The sequence below is a fragment of the Poecilia reticulata genome, chromosome 11, assembly GCF_904066995.2.
Source record: "Poecilia reticulata chromosome 11, P_reticulata-male-v2, whole genome shotgun sequence".
In the NCBI taxonomy this organism is placed as follows: domain Eukaryota; kingdom Metazoa; phylum Chordata; class Actinopteri; order Cyprinodontiformes; family Poeciliidae; genus Poecilia; species Poecilia reticulata.
The window spans coordinates 13574388-13592812 of NC_088840.1; the positions used below are offsets into that span (position 1 = coordinate 13574388).

At 40.7% G+C, this 18425-nt stretch overlaps 2 protein-coding genes across 3 annotated transcripts; one reads left to right on the forward strand and one right to left on the reverse strand.

Moving 5' to 3' along the window:
* Nucleotides 1-1038: 1038 nt before the first annotated feature.
* On the forward strand, nt 1039-6244 carry sgo1 (shugoshin 1). The gene is made up of 10 exons (XM_008421953.3): nt 1039-1248; nt 1467-1621; nt 2598-2806; nt 2971-3023; nt 3163-3227; nt 3838-4686; nt 4769-4834; nt 5308-5472; nt 5654-5825; nt 5901-6244. Exons 2-10 carry the CDS (start codon nt 1477-1479, stop codon nt 6055-6057), a joined length of 1881 nt encoding a protein of 626 aa, XP_008420175.2. The 5' UTR covers nt 1039-1248; nt 1467-1476; the 3' UTR covers nt 6058-6244.
* Nucleotides 6245-6360: 116 nt separating this feature from the next.
* On the reverse strand, nt 6361-17799 carry kat2b (K(lysine) acetyltransferase 2B). 2 transcript variants are annotated; one of them, XM_081612292.1, is made up of 18 exons: nt 17415-17799; nt 15786-15912; nt 15533-15678; nt 15356-15442; nt 15069-15250; nt 14789-14980; nt 13855-13958; nt 13600-13727; nt 13171-13311; nt 11775-11983; nt 11556-11682; nt 10906-11016; nt 10681-10824; nt 10488-10602; nt 10342-10372; nt 10112-10175; nt 9219-9303; nt 6361-7685 (listed from the first exon to the last, which is right to left on the reverse strand). In XM_081612292.1, exons 1-18 carry the CDS (start codon nt 17613-17615, stop codon nt 7492-7494), a joined length of 2388 nt encoding a protein of 795 aa, XP_081468418.1. In that variant the 5' UTR covers nt 17616-17799; the 3' UTR covers nt 6361-7491. The 2 variants fall into 2 exon arrangements, with proteins under 2 accessions (XP_081468418.1, XP_008420174.1); XM_008421952.3 differs by having other exon boundaries at nt 13171-13304; nt 13602-13727; nt 17415-17798.
* Between the last annotated feature and the right edge of the window lie 626 nt (nt 17800-18425).

Sequence of the window (18425 nt, forward strand, 5' to 3'; positions counted from 1 at the left end):
TCCAAGATTAACACAACTATCTGCCCTATCCACATGCACCACATCACTCTGCACCGCGCTCTACTCTTATCTACAGCAGTCAATTATAAATATTAATTTTGGTGGTGCAAAATGAGCCTGACCCTTGATGGGTCTCAACCCAATTTACATTTTTAAAGATGTTTACGTATAATCAGTAATCTTTGAGTTTATTTGGCCCTCAGTTCCTGGTGGTGCATAACTCCTGTGTGGTTTGTTTGTTTCCGGTGTTCAGGCAGGAAAGGTTTGGAAAGGGACTGTATGAGGTACCAAGAGTTATAATTAGATAATTGAGTTGCAGTGTGGTTGTGCACACTTTTCAGATTCAGACAAATAAGGAATGCTAAGTAAAACATGACTACGGAAGCCCATTGCTGTCGCTTAAATGAAAAAACAAAACTGTGAAGTCATAATTATGAGGTTTTTAAATCTGATTAAAACTTTAATTTTGTTTCTACTATTTTAACTATGATGTTGAGGGTCAGAATTGTTACTCTAAATATCCTAATCATTTGAATGTCATTATAATTGAGTTTCGACCACTTTCAAAGTCAAAATTATCCCTTTTCATACCATAATTATTGACTTAATTGTATGTTGATAACTTTGAAAGTTAAGATTCAGCAACTGCTTTAAAATGAATAATTATAACTTAGAATACTGAATTTGGAGGTCAAAATTATACTAAAATATTGAAACCCTGTGTTGGCATTAAAAACTATGACTTTTAAGATTAAACTTATGACTGAATCTCATTATTCTTAGTATGAAAGTCAGAATTGGGAATTAAACCTCAATGTTATTAATTAAAAAGTCAAAATTGTGAATGATTTATTTGCCAGCTCACCTGTCCGGGGTCAATCCCGCCAACTGACCGCTAAATACATCCATCAAAGAATAAAGGAGCATAGAAGCTGAATAGATATGTTCAATTTCCATCGTTGAAATGGTGAAAATTGACTTCCAGACATCACTCGTGGAAAACGATGTGATTTATTTTCTTTACATCAGCGACATCTACCGGACAATCCCTTCATTTGAAAGAAGGAAGTTACGTCAAGCCGTACTTCCACCAATCAGCAGTCGCGGTTCTGAATTCGAAAGTCCTCCCTCCGAAGACGACGTTAGAAAAATGGATTCCGTTGATGCTCTGTTTTCTTAATTTTTTTTCACGTATTTCGCAGTAGAGAAAGAAGCGAAGTTAAAATTCATCGTAAAATATATATCCTGGTAGGTTCAACGTGCCTTTCTTTCAGACATAAATATTATCAGGCCGCTGTTGCTAAAACTAGCCGTGTGTAAACGGTAACGACGATTGACTTTGGTTGTTTAGCTAACGGCGCTGTTAGTGTCTTGATTTAGATCTAAGCCCGATATATCGTTGTGGTAAACAACTGAGCACATAAATAAGGACACATATGTTGATTATATCTTCATAACTCACATAGATCTTGAACCATGGTGAGAGAGAGAGTCCAGAAGAAGTCCTTCCAACAAAGTTTGGAGGACATCAAGGAGAGGATGAAGGAGAAGAGGAACAAACAGTTGGCTAATGCTGTAGCTCCAAACAGGGGACGGTCAAGAATGATGAACAAAACCACAGGTAAGTGTTTGTTTACTCGTTAGAGCTTCCGGTCGTTTAAGAGCTCCTGTTTGTGCGCACACAGAGGCGCAGGGGGCGTTTATGACGACCAGATCTGTACAGACTAAATGGGACGAAGACCATGCAAATGCATGTAATAATGTATTAAAATATGTATCTAATGTGAACTATAATCGCACATGTGTACGTTGTAAACTAAGGTTTCAGCATCACAAATACTGTACTACATTAGCTTTAAATGCAGCATTCTCAACCCTTAATGATGAGTTGACTTCTTTGTTGTATTTCTCTGGTCCAGCTGCTACACGTGCAGAATTTAAATCCAAGTGATTCTGATTGTATTGTTTACAACTCATTACTAAATCTTTCCCATTCAAAAAGAGTGTTTCTAAAATGTTATCCCAGAGGGTAAATTTTTTTTTAATATACTGATGATAGGATACTTAGGGTTAGGTATGCATTTCTGGTTTTTCAAAAGATGCCAAATTTCTCTTTGTGGTTTTGATGCCCTGTACTGGAGGAGTGATCATATGATCCATTCTAGCATTTAATTTGAATAAGAATAATAAAACATATCTTATAGAAGCATCTGCTAAACCAAACCACAATTTCCTGTTTGTTTTTATATCTCCTTTATGAACCTTCTAACCTAAATACTGCTGGAGACCAAAAGCCATACAGTCCAACATATATATGTATATATATATTTTATTGAATACATTCAATCATTTAAAAAAAAATATGATATGGATGTTTGAATAATTTATTGCATGAACTGTTAAATATTTTCGAATGGATTCTTCAAATAAAACTTGGAACATCTCTATTTATTGTCTGCGTTGTATTTTATGTGAGTGTGTTTTAATATCTGTGTCATCCACTTTGAGTAAGCTTGCTGGGATTTTTTTTATGTGCTTCATAAATAAATTTTGAAGGGAAAAAAAAAATCATATTTTGTGTTTTTATTTTCTCTTAGCATCCAGTTCTACACACACCATCCTTAAAGGTGTGCAGCAGAATAACAAGGCTCTAGCTGTGGCCCTGCAAGCCGAGAAGGAGAAAGTGAGGCAGGCCAACGCGGTGATCCTGCAGCTGAAGCGTGAGCAGCAAGCCCTCTTCCTTCACCTGCTTCTGCTCAAGAGGAAGCTCAAGGAGCAGGAGGCGCTGGCAGCAAGTGCTTCACAGGTACACTCTCAGATAATGATGCCCATTTTCTGTTCAAGTATTTTATTTATTTATTTATTTATTTTTATCCAGAGTGTTATTTAGGTGTCCAGATATCACAGTACACCTTTTATTAATCACATTATGCGTTTTCAATGTTACATTTATTTGTGTTTTTGGTCTAGGCTAAACCAACAGGGATCCAACAGGAAAACCCAAACCATCAGAATTCAGAGAGGTGAGTTGAAAATACAGAAGTGTTTTTTTTTTTTTTACAGACAGCAGCTTCTCGGTCACTGGCCAATGCTTTGGGGTGTCACTGTGCATAATTTATCCTGCATTTATTGTTGGCATTTTGTTTGTTTTTTTATTCTCAGGAGGAAGCGCAGCAGTCAGCAGCTTGATCAGCTCACGTTGTGTGACGCTTCACCAATTTGTCCTGGTAATTTTGTTGTTGTTGTGTTCATATAGATTTATCAGTTGTTTACATTTTGTACAGTGATTATTGCTTTCTGTATAATTATTTACTGTTGTGTAGATTAGGTATGCACTGATCCTCTTCTCTTTTTTTTTTTCACTTCTAATATTTATATGGATATCTGACATTTAGCATCAGCCGATATGAGCCGATGCAGAAAAAACAGCTGGATTGACTTAAAACGTTTCTTTTTTTAAACACAATTTAAATCTTACTGAATTATGAATTTATTTGATAACTCTGCACCTGTACAGTAAACTTAAATACACCAATAGTTTCACAAATTTGATCAAATACGTACAAACGGCACAACTTTAATTTGTTCAGTCAGTTCAATTAGGAATAAAGCAGCCAGTGTAAAATAAACAGGATGTAAAAACAATATGTAAAAAAAATAAAACTGCAGCAAAGCTTGATTCAAATGGTTTAGAAAGAGATATTAGAAATTCTAAATTTAAGTAAAGTAAATAATTAAGCATGACATCACCAGCCTGCAGTCTGCTGTATTAATTAAAGTAACTCGTATTCAACGTATCAAAACTTTTGTATTTATTTTGAAACCATTTCTCCGTAGACTCCCCTCCTTCTAAAAAGAACGGACACGTTAACTGTGACAAAGAGGTTGCTCTGCCATCCACGGTGGGTGTGAGGCGTCGGCACGGCGACAGAAGAAGCAGGAGGCGCTCTGAGCGTGTGCAAGAACAGCGGCGGTTGAGCAATGCAGACCCGGTTGCTGATCTTAGGGCAGTATTACAGAGCCCTATTCACGGCGAGAGTTCATGTCTGAATCAGAACCACCAGGGAGCAGAACCAGAGGCAGCGGATGTCAGCGACACAGAGGAGTTGCATCACTCTACACCTGAGCCAGTCCGTCCCAAAAAAACACACCCGCAGCCTGGCAGGAAACAAACCCAGCAGCAGCCTCGCTCCAAACCCGAACCAGCTCCACGGAAACCCGACAGAAGCCGCAAACCCGATCGCGTCCCGCTAAAGAAGCCCTGGGAGAATCCCAAACCCAGAGCCCGCTCCAAGAGCCGGGACCGCGCGGCCACACGGGGGAAAGCAGCTCCTCCACCTCAGACCAACAAGCTCAACACGTCGCTGGGATTCAACGACACGTTTGACTTTGACTGCGAGGAAACCGTCCACATCACGCCGTTCAAGGCGAAAGCCGAGGAGAATCAGCCGGCGACACCCATTAGCGAGGAGACGCAAGCCGAAGACTCGGCGGCTGTTCCCAAACAGAGCGAAACCAGCTCATCGTCGCCGTCCTCAGAGTCGGAAGACAGCCTGTACGTCCCTCAAAAGACAAGACGGAGACAGTCCTCTCCCGCTAAAACCAAAGTCATCGCCACACGCGGAGGCCGACGCTCGCAGATTGTCAGGAAAAAGGAAAACATCCCTCCCACCCCAAAGATCTTTGGTGAGTTTTCACAGTAGAAACTTAGTGGTTTTCTCCTTGCTTCATTGGTACCACTGAAAATGTCAAATTTTCTGTTGATTAGTCTTCAGGGATGAAGAGTCTAAGTTGGAGGTGGCACATTCTGGAAAGGGTGAAGAGAGTCACCAGAGTGAGTGAAAGCTGGATTCATTTATTCATATATTTTGCTGAACGTAGCTAAAGTTTCTTGTAGTGCGGAGAAGTCTGATGAAGTATCTAATTACATCAAAATTGGTAGGTGGAAGCAGAAATGAATTAGTTTGATGACATGTTCCCTATTTAAAAGTTGTAACTTTCTATCCATCCATCTTTTCTTCTTACCTTTTTTGCTCTGTGATTTTTGCAGTTTCTGTATTTAAACCTCACCTGCTAAAAATATCTGTTATAGATTATTTGGGCTGCTTTGCATTTTTAGTGCAAAAATAAAAAAACTGGAAATCTGGAAAAATGAGATTCAAATTTAGGAATGTACTTTTTTTTTCATTTTAACTCACTGCATCATGAAAATAAGCTTTTTTTAAAAAAAAAAAAGTTTTTCCTTGTTTTTATAGTTTGTGGGAGCAAACTATGGATTTCTACCAACCTGAAAGTTGTTTCTTTCAGAACTTCAGAGGGACAGAACGGAGGACGGTTTCCCTGCTGTCAGCCCTCTGATCGAGGCCGAGATGATGAGAATAGATACCGTCCTATCCAATTTTGGAGAACCGTCTTCTGAAAATTCTTCTCGTTTATCGAGCCAAACGCCAAGGCTCAAAACATGCCAGAAACGTAAGTTATAATCGACGCTTCCTCTTGGAGAGGGAAAAAAAAACTTTTTTTTTTCCTCTTTGGGTTTATTGAGCTCTGGGCTTTAATTCTTCACTTTTGTTTGCATGTGATTCAATCTGCACCAATTTACTTTTTTTTCCCCCATTTCCTTTCCATCACATCTTTCCTCACATTTCCACAGGTGGGGTTGGTGTAAGGTCAGCAGGGCGGGGCTTGAGTCTGTGTGACGTGACCAATATGTCCCCTGCAGCCTACCGCAATTTCTCCGGTGGCGGCCCACGCCGCTCCGACGCTCCCGCTCGGAAACGCCGCTGCACCATGACCGTCGACTACAAGGAGCCTTCGTTAAATGCGTAAGTCCTTTAAGAAGTTTGCTTATTATCTTACTAAAATATGTTTAAACAATGGCGTTTGTAACTTCCTCACAGAAAACTTCGGCGTGGAGATAAGTTTACAGACCTGCAGTTTCTTCGCTCTCCCATTTTCAAGCAGAAGTCTGGCAGGAGGTCTGTGCAGAAATCCAGGAAGTCTTGCAGCCAGCAGCCGTTTGAGAAGTACAATGAGTCTTTTGTTGGATGTCACTGAAGCCTTTTTTTATATTATATATATATATGTGTTCCCATAGAGGATTTTTTTTTTTTTTTGCGATAGTGTAACCGTAATCAGTTTTTCTTGTTTTAAATTCTTTTCTTTTTTTCTCCATGGAGATGTAGATGATATTCTCCCAAAATGGTTGAATTACAATATTTTTTAATTCTATGATCTTGCAACATTTGTGTATTGTTAATTCTCCATTGTACTGTATGTGACAAACTTTTAAAACCTAATTTTGCCACTCAAATGGTTTGATTGGTGAAACTTTTCACAACAAATGCACAAAACACCAAATTAGCCTCACATCTGTTTTTATTTAGTCTACAAAATAGGCTAATTCTAGGTCAATAAAACCAATGGTACAAAGAGCATGAAATATATTTTTTTTACAGACATATTAAAAAAGGTTATTTTTCCCAAAGTTTGGAAAGTACAAACACCTTTTTACAAAACAGCAAAACTACATCGTATTGCACAATCTTTTCATTTGTCTCCAAAGTATAAAGTTATCAATCTCCGTCTGCAGGACAAAAATAAGATAATAAATTAAGACCTTGTCTTAAACATAATTCTTCTGAATTAAAGCACATAAATAAGAATAAACTCTAGATAATTAAAGTAGTTCTGAGTTGACAGTGTAATCCATAAGTAGAAGAAATGAAAATGGGCGAGAATTCCTGTTAATACTTGGAGGGGGAGGAAAGTGCATTTTGATAGTCGAACTGCCCTTTTGTGGGTTCATGGGGGGGGGGGAAATGTACTTTAGGTATAGATATTTAAAATATACATTGCGCATAAGTGCTTCAAAATGATTAAAATATGTACAAAATTTAAAGGTAATATTCCTCTTTTGGCAGGATGAACTCGTCACTGACAAACTTGAACCTTAGTGCTGTACATGCTCATAGCTGCCATTAGACAGGGAAGCTCCAGCTTGTTTTTGCTCACAGGAAACACTTTTCTTAAAGACTTCGATCCATCAAACATTTGGCTCCTTCACATGACAACCTGAGTCAACTGGGAGGAGAAAGGTAGACACCAAGAGGCTGTGTAAACAGAGAAGATAGTTAGATCCGTAAAAAAAAAAAAACTCAGCTGTCAACGTTTAATCATTTTCAAAAACAAATGACGGAAGCTTTCTCAGTTTTTGGGGATGCACAGAAAAAGAAAAAAAAAATCAAAGATGCCCTTTTTTTTTTTTTTTTTTACAATCAGAAATAGTCTCTGTTCTTGAGTGTCTACATCCCTCTGGGCAAATCTTTCAAACATAAGGAAGTGATTCAGGATGTAGGCCAGCATGCATTAAACATAAGATATGATCCTGAAACCAACTCCACAATCAATAATCCTTTTCTTGTTATTGTCTTCTGCATTACCCGCTAACCTAACCCGCGCCAGGCTTCTTGAAAGCCTCTCGTCTTTAGTCTACTTCTCGATGAGGCCCGCCTCTTTGATCTTGGTGTAGAAGAATTTCTCCAGTATGTTGGCACACTTGTAGTACTCGCTCTCCGGAGCGTTGTATTCGCGGCAGTTGGTGAAGATGCGCTGCATGTCGGCCATGAAAAGCTTCCGCGTCGTGTAGTACCGGCTCTTCAGGCGCTCGCTCATCGTCTTCAGGTCTGTGGGTTAAAAACAAAGTGAGACAGGCAACATATAACTTTAAAAAGTTAAATAGCAGCACCTTAGATCAAGGAAAAACGTGAAGAGTTTTCTTGTTTTTGTCCAGTTTTTTTTTTTCCTTTGTCGCTGAAATGTGCTATACATATAAACTTGACCAGTCATTAAATCAATCCGATTTAGCAGGTATTTTTTGTAAAGATGGATTAAGATCAACTTACCACACCTGTACACCAAAGTAATTGCTTGAATAGAACCCGTCTGACAACATAAACTAGGCCAAAAATATCTCAAAAGACAATACACCACGCCCCAATCTAAAGCAATTCAAGAATAGACGATTAAGACATTGGCATCTCAGCAGTCTAGACAGAGTCACAAATCCAAATAAGGCGCCGAGACTCCAGCAAACCACAGTGAGAGACATTATCCTCATGTTGAGGAAACATGAAACAGTGGTGAACCTTCCTGACAATCAAAATTACACCTAAAGAACCTCTAATGCATCACAAGGTTTATAAGACGGTTGTGGATAGCTGGAATAGGAGTCATCTACATTAGCATTCAACAATCAGAAAATTGTGACTTTGATTGTAGATTCCTCTGTGTTGATACTGCCTTTGGTAAAGTACGTACTAACCCCAACTTACCAACCGGTCTGCACATTGCGAGTGTTGCTGGACGTTTGCCCAAAGCGGTTTTCTCGTCTACAACTTGAAAAGCTCAACATAAGTCGAGTTAATTTACCATTTGCCTCTGTTTAGGTCGCAGTTTATGGTTTAAATATAAGGGCTTGGGAAAATCTGTTATTTTTGGTAATTCCAAAAGCTAAAAACCACTGCTGACCCAAAAAAAAAATCCTAAAAGGCTCATCTCACATTTCCCAAAAATCTCAATGATGCCCAAAAAGCTTCTGTGGATCAGTGAGACAAAAATGTAACTTTTTGGAAGTTGATTCTAATATTCTGGTCAGAAGTATCATGTTACAGGAATAGCATTTCAAAAACAAAAATAAAACACATAAAATCTACATCTAAAACATGGTGCTTCTTCTGAACCTGGACAACTTGCTCCAACTGATGGAACCATACATTCTTCTTTCTAGCAGAAAATCTTGAAGGTGAATGTTTTGACCACCATTTTGTGGCCTTAAATGTACTTCAGTTACACAGCAGAACGATTACCTGAAGAGCACCACCTCTGAATGGCTCAATAAGCAAAGGCTTTGAATTGGCTTAGTCAAAGTCTGGAGTTTAATCTGACAGAGATGTTTCATTGTTTCCCTATGAGCTGTTGGCTAAAGTTACCAGATATACTGCAGATCTAAAAGACTCATTGCCAGTAGCAGTAGCAGAGCCATTTGTTTTTTTTTTCCCCCCACATTGAGCCAGATTGCCTTGGAAAGCTTTCACCCATAATAAATTAAATTAGAAAACCGCTTTTTGTGTTTACAGAGGTTGTTGCTGTCTGAAAAGCAAAAACAGAGGCTTCATGTGACTAATATTTAACCTTAAACAAACCACGGCCATACACACCCATGGGGAAACGAATGACTTGGTAGTAGCCAGGTGCTTCCGTTTTCTTCACAGGCTCCATGAAAGGCCAGGCGTTCTGATGATTCTGAAACACACGCACACAGAGCAATGAGTTTTCTTTTTATATTTTTGGGATTTTATGCTGATCCTTCCTTGCTAAAATTTGAATTTTGCTCTTCCCGAGCATTTTTAGCTCACGCTTCTGGTCATAAGTAATATGTTTTGTGCTTTGCTAGAGTTGTACACAAGCAGGATCAAATGATTTCGCTCTCCAAAACGCAAAATCCCTAAAGATTTCGATGAAATCTTTAATCGGATGAGCAGGAGGCGATACGGGTGGAGTGGTGGAGCAGAACAAAGATGTGTTCAAGTCATGTCCAGCCTTGATCGTCAAAGAGAAATGGAGAATTTAAGGAATGCAGTCGTTTCACTTACATATTCCTCCTGACTAAAGGAAAAAGGAGGAGATAAAACGCCGTTCTTCCAATATAAATCACTCCCAACATTCCCTTTGGGGAAGAGATGTTATAGGAATAAATCATTTGTCCAGTTAACCTTATCCCAGGCTTTTTTGGAAAAGTATGGAAACCTACTGAAATTAAGCATTTTCCAGGTCTGCAAAAGTGTGGATAAGAAGCACAGATTATATTTTCTGTCAAAATTGACCACCAACATTTCTTAAAAAAAGAAAGAAAAGGTCCATCCACCGATTCAACTTTTCAATCCATCCATCCATTTTCTTACACTCTTAACCCATTGGGGTCTGGAAGGGTTGCTGGTGCCTGTCAACAGGCGAGAGGTGGGGTTTGCCCTGGACAGGTTGTCAGTCCATCGCAGGCCGAAAACGTTGGAAATTAAAGTGTGAAATGAAAGGAACCATGCTGGAGCCTTACCTTCACATGCTGCAGGATGGTTTTCAGTGTGCTGTAAAGTTGGTCAGGGTCCTTCAATTCCTTCCTACAGCAACAAAATAAAGAGTGAATAAATGATTCCAGATTATGACTTTTTCTTGCATTTCTTGTCCTAGTTTAAATATCTTGCGTTTATCTCTCTAAATTTATTTCTAATATTAAAATCTGTTAAATTATTTGAAGGACTGAAGGGTGAACTCTTAGACTCTTACCCCTTTCCTGCAGGCTTCCAGCCAGTTTCACCTGTTGATATAACCAAAAAACAATTTAAAAAATTCAATATCCTCGAAGCATTCAGAACAGATTAGTATTAGCTTGTTTTTCTATAGTGTGTGCCGTGTAGTTCTCAGTAACGTACGTATGCCGGGAATGCTCTCGATGGGAATCTGCCGGACCCCGTCCTTAAAACAGGACAGTCCCGGGTAGACCTTTCGGATCTGGGCCTGCTTCCTTTCTATCAGCTTTTTGATGATCTGACGGAAACACAGGACAGGCTGAGTTTGAGAACAGAGAGAGAGATGCAAAACTTTGATAAATAAGCACTCAGGTACCTCCTTCTGCTTCTTGATGATGACGGAGAACTCTGTGTAGGGGATGCTGGGGTTGAGTTCGCAGCCCATCAGGGTGGCTCCCTCGTAGTCCTTGATGTAGCCCACGTACTTGGCTTTGGGGACCTTAATGTCCTTTGAAAAACCCTGAGAGGGACAAAAGCAAAACGATCAGTTCTAAAACTAATTTAATGCCATTCACGTCTCTTCATCTAGATGGACCGTTACCTGTTTCTTGAAGTACCCAATTGCGTACTCGTCAGCGTAAGTGAGGAAGTTGAGTATTTCATGTTTTATGTGATATTCCTTTAGGTGGTTCATTAAATGGGTCCCATAACCCTGCAACCAACAGCCAAAGATCAGAAAACAGAGCTTTGAAAAATTATGTTTTAAGATAATTACATTTCTCTGCATATGAAAAAGCTGTGTGATACAAGCACTACACTCAACTATTTGGAATAATTGGTTTTCAACTATGAAATGCCTCTCCATGAGGTTTACAGGAGTCATTTTTAACCCGTCCAGTTGTCAATCAAGTTCTTTCTCCTCTATTATATAGTATCATTACATTTCGGCAGGATGTGTTACTCTTTCATATCTTTTAAGCCTACTTCATCTTTATGGACAGGTTACACAAAAGTAACATTTATTTTGCAGGTCAGGCATTGTAAATGAAATAATCTTTTGAAAACTGCATTTTGTATATACTTAGACTAACTTTGTCTGCTGTTAAAATTTGATGATCGGTGACATTTAAGTGAGGCCAAAATGCAACAACCAAAAAAAAAACAAAAAAAAAAACTAAACATTTGCGCACACTTTTTCACAGCACTACAGATAAACAACAGGAAATGAAATACCTAAGAGACTGTTCTCACCTTGACTTGCTCATTGGATGTGACGGCACAAAACACAATCTCCGTGAAGCCCTGCGATGGGAACATCCTGAAACAGATCCCTCCAATGACTCGGCCATCTTTTATCAAAGACAGCGTTTTATGTTTCCTGCCAGGAAAGAGCCACAGGCGACCTTCATTACCCCAATGCATTTCTGAACACGGGTAACAATAATAAACAAACACGTCAGAAATACTCACGGGTCGAAGACCAGTCGGGTTATGTACTCTTTGGGCATCCGGGGAAGCTGGTGGGAGAAGACGTTCTGAAGGCCGACGAGCCACATCAGGATCCTCTTGTTGGGCTTCTGATTGAGCGAGTTCCCGATGACGTGGAATTCGATAACTCCTCTCCGCTCTTCGAGGCGGGCGGCTTCATCGCGGGCAGAATGAGCAGACAGCAGACTCGTCTGACCAGGAGAGAGGTGTAAAAGATCCATGATCGTCCTGTTGCCATCATAAAAACATAACTCCTCAAATGTCTGAAATCACTGCTCTCTTTGATTAAAGGACTGAACCCGACTTAACATTGTTATGCGATGCCTTAACGTGGTTGACAAAGTAGGGTTAAATAAGCTGAAAATGTGACGCAAATACAGCAACCTGAGTTATTAGTGTCACAGGGAGAAAAAAATTGATCAAATAAATGTAACAAATTAGAATATAGGTTCTGATTTGGTTTGGTTGGCGGATGATAAACAGGCTACATAATTGATAAGGTTCCTAATCAGACCCACAGGATTACAGATTCTCCATCTGAATGATGGGCATGAGGTGCTTTTCCAAATATCCATCTTATGTTTCACACCAAACCCAGCTGGAATATTTGTTGCTTGAAAACCTCACTTCCTGTGTCATCACATAATGTGCTTCATTATTTTTGTAATGGTAGGACAGGAAAGGTTTTTACTTGACACATCTCACTGGGTCTGATTTCTGTTCAAAATTTAAAAATGCAACTCTTCGCTGCAGCTATACGACAGCATCAATTCACTCAAATTAAAGATATTTTCTCATTTTCAGTGTTGGAGGAAGGATGTCTATGGCAATAATAGATAATTGTTAGAAATCTTCAAGAAAACAAGTGAAAGAAAACAGAAGATTGCAAACAAACAAAACACCAAATAATAAACCTGTATAAAGAAAGGATCCAGGGTGATTCTTAGTATCAGGTTGTTGTTTTTTTGCCTCCAAATCTGAAATGGCTCAGTTCATGTTCGTAAAAAAGAAAGAAAGAAAGAAAAAAAAACAGATGTGGTAGCACATGAAAGAATCAGAAACAGAAATTAATATTTGTAAAAATAATTTTGAAAGAGCACATTGTTCTACATCACAGCTTTGCCTCGTAAAACGGAAACATCTCGGATCAGTTTGTTCCTCTTTAAGTGTTACTGGGTGCAACAAGAACTGAAGAAGCTGTAAAGGAGGCAGATGCATCACCACACTTTAAGACGACACTGAACTGAAGATCCTTAAAAATTTTAATATATTTAAACGGCAGTATTTTGTCTCATGTTTAGTTTAAACAGCTTTGGAATGTTACATAATCCATGTGTTTTTGTTTTTTTTTTACCCTCTGCCTTCATTTAAAGGTTACCTCTGGAATGGTGGCAGGGTCACTGATGGTTGCCATGACTTCATTGATGAGGTCCATGGGGATGTCCCCCACCACCCTGGGTCTCTTGTTCTCTTCATGGTGAAGCGGCTCTGAGGCTTTTCGCTTTTCTCCTACTGTGAAACCAACACATACGCGGTACAAAGCGCTCTTTGAAATCATCATGTTTCTTCTGTGTCGACAGACATCAACCAGAATTTAAAGATATAGCTCACTGTGAGCTTAGCTTCACCAGCCATGCTAGCATTATTTGTGTCATTTGCCTCATGTTTTGGTCGATTGATACAAGCTTGCGACGACAAACTGAACACGCAAAGTGAGCCAATTTTCAGACGTGGCAATTATTAGCTGGAAAATTGCCGTTTTATTATTTAAGGAGACAACTTGAGTAATTGCAAGTTTGTCTGTGATACCTGGGTTTGACTCCAGAACAGAGGCGGGTTTTCTGGCAGGGCTCACACTTCCACAAGTGGACTGGTCCACTGACATGGGACTGGTGCTGTAGTATATGGGCCTGGCGACTGGGGGAGCACTTATCACTGCACAGACAAAGTAAAAACATTAGCAGATTAAATACGAACAGATAGAGTGTGTTGCATCGTGTCAGTTTTGTCCATATATTAACATTATATCAGTAACAAATGTGTCGGTGAGGGTTTGCACTACCTGTGTGGACAGGAATCTGACCTCCTGTTGCTCCCACCAAGAAGTCTTGGCTCCAGATAGGAGAGCTGTGGCTGTAAACTTCCTCTTCCAACATGGACAGGAATCTGAGAGAGGAAAACACATCTAGAATATTACTATATCCAAACACGTTTCCACATACAGTGCTGAACTGCACTGCTATTTTCAAATCGCATCAGATAAAATAATTGTTTTTTGTTTTTTTTGTTCTGGTTACATTTGTGTACACTTTTGGATGAAATCCTTGTCGGACCCATTTCAGGCATTACCGTATTTTTCGGACTATAGCCGCTACTTTTCCCCCACGCTTTGAACCATGCGGCTCAAAGCTCAGTGCGGCTTTTCTGTGGATTTTTCGTCAACCACCAGGGGGCGCTTTAGCAGAAAGTGAATCATTGGAAATCAAAGAAATGCTAATTTTCATTTAGCACATGCTAGCAGCAGGCACGACGGAGAAATTTCTTCAAACTCATATGATGCAGCTTTTAAGTTGAAGGCTATCGATCTGGCAGTACAGATCGTTAGTCGCTGCACATAAGCTCGGCGTGAACGAAACCATGGTTCGGTATTAGAGACGGAGGGCTGCGTCCTTAATAAATCCAGCATATTTATTGCAGCCCTCTTCTGCGTCCTTGTGAAAAAAACCCCCAGAGCGGCGGAGATACCAGCGGCTTATAGTATGGTGCGCTCTATAACTTTACAGTTTTTTTGTTTGTTTGTTTGTTTACATTTACATTCTGTCTTTAGTTGCATCTCTACACAAGACAAACAAGCCGAGTTGCCATCAGTCATTTTGTGTGATCACTTCAGACTTCAGGGCCACAGCAGGCTGAACACCATTGGATGTGCATGAATCTGTGGTCCGTCAGCATGACTGCCATTTTTCTGCGCACCCTTATACACATTTTGGACTTACTTGGGAAAGTGTGTGAGAATGAGAGTGCGTTTCTCAGGAGGAAGCTTGTCCTTCTCCTGTCTGGCCTGCTCCAGCAGCTGCTTCCTCATCACAGTGAACACGGAGCGCAGCAACGTCCGGCCGAAGATCTGCGTGGTCTCGTAGCGCGGCAAGCTGTCGCAGAACTGCGGCACGTTGCAGTAGCAGAGCCATCTGTAGAGAGCGCGCAAACACATTTTTTTTAGAACGTGGAAATCGCATTGCGCTGATGAATGCCTGGTTTAAGTCCGCTTAATATAACCTGGTGTAGTTGACTTTGTATCCAACCACGTCGTCACTGGGCACCCTTTGGCGTCTCTGAGAGGGAGTTTCCAGCTGCCAGTAGTTGATCTGATTCAGGAACATCTTGGCCAGCTCCATGATAGTTTGTCGCTCCTTTGACGGTAGGTGGCTGAATTTGTACTGGACGAAATTATTCACTCCCTTTTTTTTTTTTTTTTTTTTTGTGAACAATGAGAGAACAGTGATGTGACGCCATGGTGTTAATAAAAGTGCAGCGTTCTTTTCCAGTTCCAGACTTGATTTTACCTGCTCAATGCTGGGCTTTTCAAACGGCGGACTCTCTTGTGCCTCCAACATCGGCTTACCCATCTGTAGGATGGATTTTCTCAACAGCTGTAGGGAGACGGAACAATGCGTCGGTCGCTTTCTGTGCAATGCAAATGAAATGTCTTCGAAGTAAGGATGAGGTAGGCGGTTGGTTACTTTGAAGAGGGAGAAGTAGACCTGTTTGGTGTCGGCATCCTCCTCTTTGTGAACACAGGTGTAGAGATACTCCACATCCAAAACGATACCTAGTAGCCTGTTCATTTCCTCCTCTGAAACGTTTTCAAGATGAGTCACGTGATCACCTATGAGGACAAAAAAAAAAAAAGCTATTGGCAAAGAAAACACTGAAATTGACATCATCGCTGAACAATACGGAGCTATAGATTTTTTTTTTTTTTTTTTTTAGTACCTAACGTGTGAGAACAGCTCCGACAAGGTTCCTGCAAGTTTACTGTGTTGGATTGCTGGTCAGTCTGAGGAGGTGTCGGAGGCGGGTTCTGACTTTTCCAGCCATTACATTTACAGGCTCCTTCAGCCTGTGGGAAACATGGACTCAAATTAGTACAATCAGGAACAGATGCCAGTGCAGTGATCAGATACATTTTAATAAAAGGAAATCATCCACGTGTTAAAATGTTTTTGGTATTTTAATTCGAGCAGTGAAATTTGTAGATTGAGCGTGTGTTAAATTTTGATGATCGTGGTTTACAACTTGTTAAAATTGAGTTTCTCCCCAAAAAATAATAATAAAAAAGGTATGCTACGAATACCTTAGAAATCTAGGTCTTGTGAAAAGTACATCAACACATTTACATTCACTCAGTACTTGGTAGGGCCTCTTTCTGCATGAATTAGTACTTTTTGGCAATGTGAACAAAATCCTACTGTAAAATTAAATTCCAAAGCAAGTGAGTAGAAGAAAGCATGAAGTGCTGAATTTTTTTCTTATTTGGTTGCGTTTTGGATTTGACTCCCCAAATCAACATACTGCCTGTTGAAACATCAGACTGGACCTCAGGTAACCAGGGTCCTCTTTCTCCAGACCAGGGTTCTGCAACCTTAGCCTTTACAAAACTTGCCTCAAAAATGTACAGTACTAAGATTTTTTAAAAATGTAAATGTAATTTTTAGTGCTAGGTTTTAGAGTAAGTTTTTTTTTTTTTTTTCCATCTCGACATCACATTTTTATAGCAACACAATTTTGTGTTTTTATTAGCTGTATACTCATCAAGATTACAGGAAGAAAAAAAAAAACCATTTTGAAATGCATCACCGTGTGAGACGAATCTGTGTTTGAACTTCATTACTGGAACAAACAAACTTATTCTGCTTGGCTGAGGTGCATCTATTCACCAATGTCAACAGAAACTTGCCATGGCTGTAACGCCGTGTACAGGCGAGGCTTCTCACCACGGTCAGCTGGGCTGGGCTGTTCTGAGCATGCGCTCTGGAACGACAACAAACTCCGCCCACCCCAGCCAGCTGTCACCCTGTCAAAACAAAGACCCCAGTCCCTCTTTTGCGGATCGTAGCTGCATAAGCAACACAAACTCCTGTGTGTGCCTACAGATGTACTCTGTCAGGCGGCCCCCGGCTCGGTGAAGTCGGGGTGAAACCGCGCAGCAACACACGGAGGGACACCGCGTCTCTCTGCTCACAGCCAAGCGACTCCAAAAAAAAAAAAAAAGCAGAGCCAATGTTTACTAAGCTCACCCACCCCCCACCTTGACAGAGCCAGGGTAGCGCTGTAAAAACACGGAGCCTTGCAGCTACAGGGCCGCTGCCGAAGAGCCCGAATGCAACACTTAAACTTCTTTAAATAGCACTGCTCGTTTCATCAACTGGTTTGTGCATGTACACATAAAAAAAAGAGAGAAAAAAAGAGGGGGGAAAAAAAAACTGATGCTCGGCAATGGCTTCCTTTGCTGCGCTTGCATTTTAGGAAACTATTGCAACCAACACAAACAAGCTCTTCGTGCGGATTAAGCAGTCAAAACTGCAGCGCTCTAAAAGTCTACCGTCTGTAAACCGTGCATACTTTGCAGGATGAATACACTCCGAGTTTTTCCAGTTTCTTCGGCCGTGGTGAGGAGCGGAGTTGCGCCTTCTTCGCGGCTATACGTGCAGATCCTCCAGCGGCGCCGGAGCCCTCCGTCCCCGCGGCTCCGGGAGCGGCCGGAACCAGGCCCGCGGCTCCGACGGCCGGCGAACCTTGTTGAATCCCCACGCTGTCGGCCATGACTGCTCACCGAAAGCCCGAAGGGACCGCAGGCCCGGGGAACACGATCGCCCTGCCGTCCGCTCTATTCCACAGGCGGAGGATCAGACATGGCGCTCATCCTTATTTTCAATTTCTCGCTGTAGGCCCATTTTCCTCCGCTAGGGGACTCGGATTGGACGGGCCAGACTGCAACTCAGAGGAGAGGACGCAAAAAAAAAACGCAGCTAATCGTGGGGAATTTTCAAGGTCAAATCTGGTGGAGGGAAAAAAATAAACGTGGAGCCAGATCACAAGTATGTAGAGGGGGGGAGAAAAATGAACTGAATAACCGTCTCAATGCAATTACATGGCCTATTAAATTAATGAGGAAATACTTAATGATACATAGTTTTAAAATGTTGGACAAATGAAAACCTAAAAATCCCTCCCACCCCTGACTCTGCTACACATAAATAAAACCCAATACAACCAATAACCTACCAAAGACATTTAATTAGTCTTTGGTAGACTAATTAAATGTCACACATTCAGACCAATAAACACACAACACAGGTCAGGGATTAAGCTGTGAAGTTGTTTTGAACAGGTTATAAAACAGAACCATTGTAATACTATAACATTGGGATGCTGTTCTTCAGCAGGAACCAAGTTGATGGGAAAGTTGGAAGAAACCCTGTTGCACGGGCTCACCTTCCAACTGGACGACGACAAATGAAATGGTTCAGCTCAAAACACTTGTGACAGAGGTGCCTAGTCAAAGTCCTGACTAAATCACACTGGATTTAGTCAGAACCTGATACTCTCTGTTCAATCGGAATGATCTTGAGT

What these genes read in the sequence shown, in the direction of transcription:
- sgo1 (XM_008421953.3), top strand. Translation starts at nt 1,477, where the DNA reads ATGGTGAGAGAGAGAGTCCAGAAGAAGTCCTTCCAACAAAGTTTGGAG. An exon ending in TCCCACCCCAAAGATCTTTG is followed by an intron (nt 4,687 to 4,768) that starts GTGAGTTTTCAC and finishes TCTGTTGATTAG; the next exon opens with TCTTCAGGGATGAAGAGTCT. An exon ending in GGGTGAAGAGAGTCACCAGA is followed by an intron (nt 4,835 to 5,307) that starts GTGAGTGAAAGC and finishes TGTTTCTTTCAG; the next exon opens with AACTTCAGAGGGACAGAACG.
- kat2b (XM_081612292.1), bottom strand. Translation starts at nt 17,615, where the DNA reads ATGGCCGACAGCGTGGGGATTCAACAAGGTTCGCCGGCCGTCGGAGCC. An exon ending in TCTACTTCTCCCTCTTCAAA is followed by an intron (nt 15,443 to 15,532) that starts GTAACCAACCGC and finishes GTCTCCCTACAG; the next exon opens with CTGTTGAGAAAATCCATCCT. An exon ending in TACAAAGTCAACTACACCAG is followed by an intron (nt 14,981 to 15,068) that starts GTTATATTAAGC and finishes CGCTCTCTACAG; the next exon opens with ATGGCTCTGCTACTGCAACG.